The sequence below is a fragment of the Antrostomus carolinensis genome, unplaced genomic scaffold (assembly GCF_000700745.2).
Source record: "Antrostomus carolinensis isolate BGI_N321 unplaced genomic scaffold, ASM70074v2 scaffold27564, whole genome shotgun sequence".
NCBI lineage: Eukaryota > Metazoa > Chordata > Aves > Caprimulgiformes > Caprimulgidae > Antrostomus > Antrostomus carolinensis.
The window spans coordinates 27,673-37,739 of NW_010310626.1; the positions used below are offsets into that span (position 1 = coordinate 27,673).

General features: G+C 39.7%; 1 protein-coding gene across 1 annotated transcript in view; it reads right to left on the reverse strand.

Annotated features, from left to right (window-relative positions):
• Positions 1 to 340: 340 nt before the first annotated feature.
• LOC104523795 (calpain-7) overlaps positions 341 to 10,067 on the reverse strand; it is a gene marked incomplete at its 5' end in the record, with an annotated part of 12,658 nt that continues 2,931 nt past the window's right edge. Inside the window, 7 exons of the mRNA XM_010166488.1 lie at positions 341 to 485; positions 567 to 659; positions 1,875 to 2,005; positions 4,826 to 4,888; positions 5,554 to 5,699; positions 7,960 to 8,035; positions 8,490 to 8,625. Coding sequence (XP_010164790.1) covers positions 341 to 485; positions 567 to 659; positions 1,875 to 2,005; positions 4,826 to 4,888; positions 5,554 to 5,699; positions 7,960 to 8,035; positions 8,490 to 8,625 — 790 coding nt within the window. The remainder of the gene's footprint in view (positions 486 to 566; positions 660 to 1,874; positions 2,006 to 4,825; positions 4,889 to 5,553; positions 5,700 to 7,959; positions 8,036 to 8,489; positions 8,626 to 10,067) is intronic.

Genomic DNA, 10,067 nt, shown 5'->3' on the forward strand with positions numbered 1-10,067 from the left:
AAAATCTTAAACCCATACACCCTGTGTTTTGGGAGAAGCAAATTCCAATGTTAGTTTTTATCTTAACTCACTAGACTTTGATTTGAGGTGTGGAAAAATTGCAATAAATTGAGTTCTGCCCATTCACAGCTGTTGAACAGTGCTCACTCCAATACCATAGCAGCAAAACCCACAGCTGTCTACCACAATTAACTGGCCAATCGGCAATTCCACAATTTTGGCTATAACTTAGAATGTGAATTTTTTTATGCATATGTGTAGTAAGAGTTATTCACCTGTTCTCAGACTGTAAGACAGATCAAAACCACTTCCTTAAATGGTAATGCACAGATCTGTCTCCTTACTGCAGCTGTGATACCTTAAGAGGAGTAGCACTGTTAAAATCTAAGAAAAAAGGACCCTCTTGTTGAGGCAGAAATGTGGTGGGAATAATGTTGTAAACTCCAGCAAATATGTTCTCCACTTCCAAGTAGCAAAATCCACACCTATGATAAAAGAAACCACCTGTTAGAACTAAGATCTGAAGTATGTTTCAAACCTCTAAGACTTCATTAAGTGAGTATTACCTGTAGTCACCACTGCTCTTTTTCTGAAAGCCATGGGAACCAGGATCTCCTACTGTTGAGACTGTGACGAGTTCAAAACCAACACTGTACTGCCTGCAAGTGACGTGACAGACTGTTACTTCAGTTATTTGGGTCATCAGGATTACCATGAAAAGGGCTATTTATTAAAAACTACAGTGTATAATTGGAAGACATCTAAAAGTTTTGTCACAGTTGTAACAGAAACATTAAGTCAAACTTACCATGACATGAATGTAGAATTTGGAGGAAGACAGAACACATTTCAGGTTTGGAGCTAGACTATATGGAAAATGCCTGCTAAAAGTCTGCCTCTGCATTTGAGCAGACTTCAAGTAGTTAAACTTGTGGTGACACACTCCTCTCCCACAGGTCACAGATCCTGGGGTGTGATCTGATTGCTGTCAGAGGAATGAACGTCAGTGATCTCAGCAGAATTTTTCATGTTGCACTATAACTTGGGACAGTTTGTCTGCTATCTGTTAACACGTGACAGGCACCACTGCCCCGTCATTCAAATTATCCAAATATGATCAGCAAGTGCAGAAAAAAATGCATACAAAACCCCACTCAAATTAGTGGAAGAGTAGTGCCACACCTGTGTACTTATCTTCATTTCATGAGAGAAGGAGTTTCCTCAAAGAGAGATGGATGGATAGAAAAGCACTGCCATTTTTGTGGGGCCCACTGTACAGCTTCACAAGAGATAAGCACTTGACAGCATGTCAGGAGATGTTGCTACTTAGAAGCGCTGTATTCTGGTATTTTGAGGTAGATCATTTATTTTGCCAAAGGAATTTGACCTATATTGGTCTACTCTACAGGGCACTGACACCCAGTACTTCTGTCCAGTAAATGCACTGTCAGAGCTGAAGCTACTGCACAGGCCATCGTTGGACAGCCTGTAAGGGTTTAGTATCCTGAATATCAGCTCTGCTACAAAAGAAAAGGAATTATGATTGTAATTAGTTTTAAGAGGAAGAGAAAGTCCTGTGTACCTTCTTCCCTCTGTGCAAGGCCTAGCTCTGCTCAGGCCCCAAAACTAAAGAGAAAGAAGGCTCCTGCTTTCCCTGTAGGTCAAGGATTTCCTCACTAGCAAAGGTGCAGGTTTAAATCACTATTGATGGGGAAGTTAGAAGCATAAACAGGACTAAGTCTGAGCCACCTCTCATACCTTGTCTTCTGGATTTTCAGGGAGCTTCCCACCCTCCCCATGGAGGGCACTGACAAAGCTGTATCTTTAGCAGGTAATACTCCTGCTGTGTTGATGCACTTTTATTCTCTACAAACCTTGGTCCTCGTAGTTCAATTAGCAATGGCCCATTCTTGTCCAGTTGGAATTGATAAATGGGGTTATTTTTGTAGGTGTCTCTGAAATTTCCACATCCCCCAGCACTATGACCTTTCCACTGTCCATTAACCTGAAAGAAGTCAGAAGTATAGGAAGTACTTTATATCCTGAGGATTTGTATTGCTTATTTATACACACAAGCAAGACTAGATGCTCCTCTTGCTTTAGAGGTCACTGACTTTCATAATCTCTCCAAACTTTCAAAGTGCAAGTGAAAGACTGTGTTAAGTATTCAGAAAGTCTCGCTGCAATCCTCCACTCACCTCAATCAAAGCCATAAAACCCTTAGTGGTACTATATTTTTTTGAGCTTATATTAATAACAAGTCACTACTTCTGACTGACAAACTGCATCTGATGGAAGATCAAGATTCCCATCTATCTCATGATTACTGGACTACACAAGTTTGTTTGTTTGTTTTGCTCAGACCCTCCTCTGTTGCGCTAAATGAGAAACAACAGTGGTACAGGAAGTGCAACACTACTTGTGTTTAACTTTGGCTTTCGAAATTGCTGCATCCAGCCCTGTCCAGTCAGCTCTATGCACTCTTAAGAACCAGTGTTACAGGGAAAAAACATCCATAAAGACCAGGTTCCACAAGGACAAAGACATACAAGAGGAAAAATGTTGCTCCGACTTTGAGAAACAGGCCATCTGTTTGCAAGTTCCTCCTGCTAGTCATTAAACTGAAAGGTTAGACTTGTAAGACATGCCAGGCATTCACACAAAATTATAGCTGAGATCCATTCCTCCTGTGTTACGTCCCTCCCTTTTCTGTCAAGCCAGCAAAGAACAACATTTTTTCTTGTGTTTTAATTTCTTTACTCAGTATCCAAACCCCTCAAATACGGCAAGCTGGGAAGCAAGGGGGATTTCTCCCCCCACCATGCTCCTACCCAGGAACCTAACACTGCTGTGCACTGTTAGCTATCCAGGCCTTTTCCACCTTGCACTTAGTTCCAGGAATCCCCACAGGGCTTGGTGAGCTCCAGAAGTGACCACTCAACTATAATACGTCCAAGAGAACTTGCTTGTACTGGTAAACTGTGAGTTAGTCATCTGCTCATTTTTAAGTGTGATGACTGCTAAGCAAGCACAAAATAAGCATTAAGCACATGCAGCTAACTTTTTGTATTTAGTCATAATGACAGAGCTGGCCTTGGATAGATAGAACATGCCTTTTATTTGAATACTAGCAGACATCTTCAAATAATTAACAGGAGGTTTCTACATACTTAATTTTTGTTTGAAACATAATACAACATAAACCAAACGTCCTGCCTCAAACAGGCTGGTCATCCTCAATAAGATCTTGACCTCTTAAAGCATTCCTCCAAACTAAGCTCAGTTTTAAAGAGCTAAAAGGTCAATGGCTTCTAGAAGAACCAAGCAAATCCTCTCACTGTTCCCGGGAATCTCTCTAGCCACTTACCGTTCTCCAGGACAGGTTAGCTTCAAAGGGCTGTTCCAGAAATAACAGCTGGTACAAAACACTGACCTGAAGAGCCTAGCTGCAAGCTGACACCTCCCCCTGACCACACAAAGTAACGTAATCCTTGGCTTCAGGCAAAACTGACAGACTGTTTCACTGTGGCTCAAACTAGCCTTGCTTCTCTCCTCCTGAAGAAGTTACTGGTTGGACAGAAGACTTCTGCCTATAGTAGGATTACCCAGGGTATGCATGGTAGGTACAGAGATTAACGTTAACACCTGTTGGCTTATTTTTTCTTGAGGGTAAGATGGCTAATACATGAAAATACATGCAAGTTACTTGGCTACATTTATACTTCAGCTGAAGGTATAACTGCAGCTCATGTTGACAGCTGAAATATGAACAGCAGCTGGCCCCAAAACTGCCTGGGCTTTTGACTTAATTTCAGTCAAGTTTTTTGCTCTTGCCCCTGCTGCTGTACTCTCAGGGAGCATTTCTACATTAAATATACCATGGGTATATTGCCTTGTCCTGTTTGGCAATGTGAGTGCTTATCCCAGTGTTTACAGACCTTTGAGAAGTCTTTGCAAAATTTAGGAACAGTAATGTATTGTCATATTGACATCCTAAGTCCATTTGTCACAGTCTTGCTACTAGTGCCTTTAGTTTGTCATTGCTGATTTTGTCCCATCATGCCAAGTTTTTCCAAGAAAATAATGCAATTCTCTCAAGGGAAAGTGAGCAACAGGGTTTTTACTCTGTGGTAGTACTAGCAAAATCTGATCTCTGCAGAGTAATTATGTATTAGGGTAGAGGTTGTTATATTCTAAAGGCCAGTCTATTGTACAAAGGTTTTACAGTAGATCTGCAATGGTACAGCTGTGACAAAACACTCTGTAACGACGGCGGAGCTTACATACCAAATGCTGGTGAAAGTTCAGCCACCATCCATTCGGAACGGTGTGAACAGAGTGAGCCAGCTCAAAGCTGCCGAGGTTGGTATGAATTATGCTAACACTGCAGCTAACTGTTTGGCAAATTATATGTAACCTGAGCACAGGATTGGTCTTGTGCTAATGATGCTTAGATTAAGCTTTAGTTAAGAAGTTTCATTTCATAGAATCATAGAATCATAGAATGGTTTGGATTGGAAGGGACCTTAAAGATCATCCAGTTCCAATCCCCCTGCCATCAGCAGGGACACCTTCCACTAGACCAGGTTGCTCAAAGCCTCGTCCAACCTGGCCTTAAACACTTCCAGGGAGGGTGCATCAACAACTTCCTTGGGCAACCTGTTCCAGTGTCTATTGTTATAAGATGTCTTATTTGTTATAAGATGGCTTAAGCTGGCATTTTTGGGCAGTAGTATCAAAATATATTTTAAAACCTTTTCTCAAATATGGAAAAGCCAAACCAAAATTATTATCTAGGGAGCCACAAAAGAAAATATTTCTTTACCCGTTTGGAAATGGTGTAAGGTGTAGGAATCTTGGAAAAGGTGAACTTGCACAAGGAATACACCTGTGTTGTAAAAGAAGAAGCTAGTCATACATTCATCGTGCATTTTTCATATTAAATCATGACATGTTAATAAAAGCAGAATTACCTACACATCATCTTTAGATACTTGTTCACTACATGGCCATATTGCTCGTCCAACAACCCCGTCTGAAACTCAAAATCCAGAACAGTGCTGGGACTAGCAAGACTTAGTTCTAAATTTTTGTTAAAAAAAAAAAAGCAAAATGGAAACAGTCTACATCTTACTTTTTTCAGTGACAGAGAGAGACCTCTGGCATTGATCATCACATGACAGAAAAACTCAAAATACTGAGTCCAAGGAATTAGAGAAGTCAAAAAACTTTAAGCCTTAACTGGGATCTGAAATAGGCTTATTTTGGATACACAGAGAGCCAATGCTCTACCTCTACACAGATATTAATTTTTTATTCTAGGAAATAAAAGTATTTTTCAGCTGATTTAATTACTGAAAACACACACTATGTTGTCTTAACTACAATAGAGAACATTATCAAGCACTTCATCTAGTGGTTCTGCTCCATCATTCATAGCCTCCCTCCCCAAAATAACAGTATCAATCCTGAAGTACACTTTTTAAATAAAACTTACAAATAAAGGATACTTTATAGTTTGTTTACTTTCATTATGAAGCCAACAGTACATACCCTGATGGTGTAATGAATAGTGTTTTGTTTCTCATACTGGGACACCACTAAGGTAAACGTGTGGGGCCCTGGAGAGGTCAGCTTTATCTTGGTCAGATAATGAGGACTGTTGATCCGAATACCATCGATATAAGGAGGAGGATCAGCTGAAAAAGAAAAGGATAAACACTTACTAAGTAAGATGGTACTAAGGTTAGACTGTAAGCAGACCTGAGTGCTCTCAAAAGAACAGAGCCTCAAGATTTGCTCATAAAAAGGACAGATAATCTTGAGAGCAACTATCATTTTCAGGAGATACACATCACACATGAAAGGACACAAATTCTGCACTTGAAAGTACAGCTCAAATCCCACGACTTGCAAGAATGGTTTATCCATCTCCCACCAATGTCCCTACTCAAAGAAGACATACTGTGATTATGTTAAAATTTAACAAGAAAAATAAGGAATGTATGAGCACTCTTCAAAAATCTCTCTGAGGAGTCTGTTCCTTCTCCATTGAAGAATGCAAGCTGACAAAATCTTTGGCCACTGAGTAAATAAGACTTTAAAACATCTTGTTTTCTTTAACTAAATTACACACACTTTCTCCTTCTCTCTCTCTCCCCAAATCCTTGTGATCATTACACAGGTGTAGTTGCATCCCAGTACCAATGCACATGCGGTACTTATTATAAACATCCCAAATATTTGCTTTTACAATTAGAAAATGTAATTTATTATTTGGCCTCTAATTGGTTCTTTCCAGACTTCCTTTAATTTGAGTGAAGCAGGAACAAGTCTAGCCAATTACTTCAATAGGGCCAGGATCAGGTCCTTTCATTTTCTTCCACAAAGTGACATGGGAGATGGGAAAGGATTAATATAAAACAATGAGAAGCTTAGGAATGGGAAATCTCAGCCTCACTGCCAAAGGATTAACCTGCTTTGTTCTGATCTCACTGTAACAGATGGCAAAAATAATGCTGTAGCTTGACCAATCTATTTCCATGGAAAAGGGTTTTAAATGAGTTTGAGCTCGTGAGATTAAAAGTTCATAAAAGAGTTTGGGTAGCAAGACAAATGAATCATCCAGTTCTTGCTAGTGGTCTTGCTGGAAGACTCTCTTTCAAGCACAACTGAACAATTCCCTCCACTACACAAATGTGTTTGGTTTGCCCACTTAAGAATGTTTTTCGGTAAGACACACATATAAAAGAAGCACTGCTACAAGTACAAATGCCACCAGAAGCAAGTCTTGGGCTGTAAGAAGCCAATGCTTTAGCAAGATCAGCTCGTGCAAAAACAGATGATGATTTAGTTAGGTCTCAACCAGATGCTTTCTGCAGAAAGACAGCCTGGATTCTAGGGGAACTATTTGGTGGAGTTCACTGAACAAGACTAGAAATGAACAATGCAACCCTTACCAGCCATTTCAATAGGAAAAAACCCACAAATTCCACTCTTTGGTGAAAAAAGCTTTAAAAGCTACTCTCTAACTAACTTACTTGCTATTATACCTGTTGTATGAGCAGCTACCTGAATGCAACCCTGGTTCTAAAGTGGTTCCTGAACTGTAAAAGCAACAGGCCAAATCCTACCTGCCTTAGGGTGCACCTTCCCTGAATTATTCCAAGGAGTATTTTTACAGAGATCTCTAACTTGATGTAAAGAATAAATAAATATATGATATTATTAGCTCTACCTTAAAGTTGCAGTCTCCCCTAGCCATACAGTCTGGGCATTACCTCATTTTCTGTGTCTTACCCTGTGTTTCAGATCTGCTCTCTGTTTTGAAATAAAACAGACATAGCTTTTTTGCAGCTAGAACAAAGTTCCAAAAGCCAAGTCCCTTCTTGAGGTGAGTAGACTCTGACCTCTAATGACCAAGAGTAATACATTCAGAAAATTTTAATTTCTCAATATTTTTCTTAAACATTCCATACCTGATACTTTGCAGTATGTTGAAGTGTTCAGCTGTATCTCATGAGCTTGTTTAGGTACTTTGCTAAGCCAAGTTCATAGAACAATTAACCCTGATTATTTTCATTTACTGGAAGCTGTAAACCTTTAAATAATTTCACAAATCTAGGAAATAATTATGCTATCAGATAAACAGAAGCACTTAATCTGTTCCTTCTAAGCATTAACTACTAACACTGCAGAATCAACAGAACAATAAAGAAAATGCTACGCCAAATTAAGTGTCAGCAGGACTATGCAGACCTCTTAGCGTGCTTCCAACATGTACAGCTTCGTTTATTCCTTCAGTGTAGACTGCTGAAGACTGTCAAACAGGGCTAAACGAGAGTTTCAGAAGTGAAGCATCTAATTTTAAAGCAAAAAATGCTTTTCCTATCCACAAAATCCTTTGTAGTTCTTCATTTATTTCTAACATCATCTTCTTGACAATTAAGGTATACTAACCTGGATAGTAAACTTTTTTTCCATCAGTCTTGTATACAACCATTGTAATGAATTCCCGATTGTGTGCAAAGTCATCCTGTAAAAAAACCACAAATCAATAAAAATTGTACACTTCTGTGGAATGTAGCTAATGCAGAATCAAGTACACAATCTATCATCCCCTTTGATCACCACATAACTGATATTCATATTGACTAAGATATCTGATCCAATTCCTTAAAAAAAATTTTAAAAAAGCCTGAAACAAACTGCCACTAATTTCACTTATAACAGTTCAGAGTTATTTCATTACTTTTATGGTGGAGAACATGATTTCAGTCAAATTTTTATTCTGGGTCTATTTCAACAATCTTGTATAAAATTATGTGTATCTGCTGAATTTAAAATTTATACAGGTACATAGGTGTACATACTTAAACATGAAAATATAAGCAGTAATAGACAAATAACATAGAAAGCTATATAAACAGGTTTACAGAAGATATTGTAGAACTCATCATATACAAAAAGTAAGATAAAGAAGCCAGCACCTTATCCGTGATGTGCCTGCTAAGCAGAACCCAGACGGCAGCACCGCCTTGTGGACATTGGACCTCTAGCTTGTACTGAGGATTATTGGCCAGGCTGTAGGCATCCTTCACCGGACCCTGCTTTGCATCCCAAGTACTAAAATACAGAGATGTTATTAGATGAGTAAGATACTAATTCATGCTTTGAAAACTAACTCCAAATCCTGTGTACATACAGAGCTCGCTATCATCAGTAACAAAGTTCCTGAAAGGCTAATTTTCTACTGGAGTCTGTGACAGTGGTTACAGAACACAATCGCATCAGGAGCATTATCAGAAGCACTCCAGGCCCCACCTGGAATACTGCGTCCAGTTCTGGAGCCCCCAACATAAGAAAGACATGGACCTGTTAGAACAAGTCCAGAGAAGGGCCACCAGGATGATCCGAGGGCTGGAGCACCTCTCCTATGAAGACAGGCTGAGAGAGTTGGGGCTGTTCAGCCTGGAAAAGAGAAGGCTCCGGGGAGATCTTATAGCGGCTTCCAGTACCTGAAGGGGCTACAAGAAAGCTGGGGAGGGACTTTTCGTAAGGGCAACTAATGACAGAACAAGGGGAAATGGGTTTAAACTGAAAGAGGGGAGGTTTAGATTAGATATTAGGAAGAAGTTCTTCACTGTAAGGGTGGTAAGACACTGTCCCGGGTTGCCCAGAGAAGTTGTGGCTGCTCCTCCCTGGAAGTGTTCAAGGCCAGGTTGGATGAGGCTTTGAGCAACCTGGTCTAGTGGAAGGTGTCCCTGCTGATGGCAGGGGGGTTGGAACTAGATGATCTTTAAGGTCCCTTCCAATCCAAACCATTCTATGATTCTATGATTATCTTACAACTTTGTTTTACAGGTGACTTCACTACAATACAAGTGTGATAATAAAAAATGCTAAATACAAACAGCTTGGCTGTTTGCTATGGTGACTGCAGCCACACAAAGCACAACTTTGTTTTATAGGTGACTTCACTACAATACAAGTGTAATAATAAAAAATGCTAAATACAAACAGCTTGTTTGCTATGGTGACTGCAGCCACACAAAGCACAGAAAAAGTTGAACCATTCCAGGAGCTTGGTCTACCCAATTATAGTTGTGATTGCATACACCAACATTAGGTGAAAAACACTCCTGCTTTTGTAACTGTAGAAATCCATATATAAGCTATGGTTAGTTTCAAAAGTTTGCCAATTTTTTTTTCCTCCACTTTTTTATTAAGGTAATTTAAAATTTGATCTGTTTCATGTTTGGAAGGGTGCCTGCACAAAGTGTTAAAGATCTCTGAGGTACCCTACTGCAAAATCTGCCTGCTGCCTCATGAATTGTCTAGACAAGGAAAATAAGGTATGGAAAACCAAAAAGTGCTGATTGCTGAATGCAAAGCGTGGCATGCTGGGAGCAGGAGTGGATAAAGCTATTAGTAAGTCCGACTGACCCTCCTACACTTTTAAAACTGAACAGCATGTGCAGAAGGCTGCATTATCAACTAAGCTTCAAATTATCACCATCATTACTCCACTTTTTATGGCAACTGCCCCTGTGCTAGGCATTTCCCTA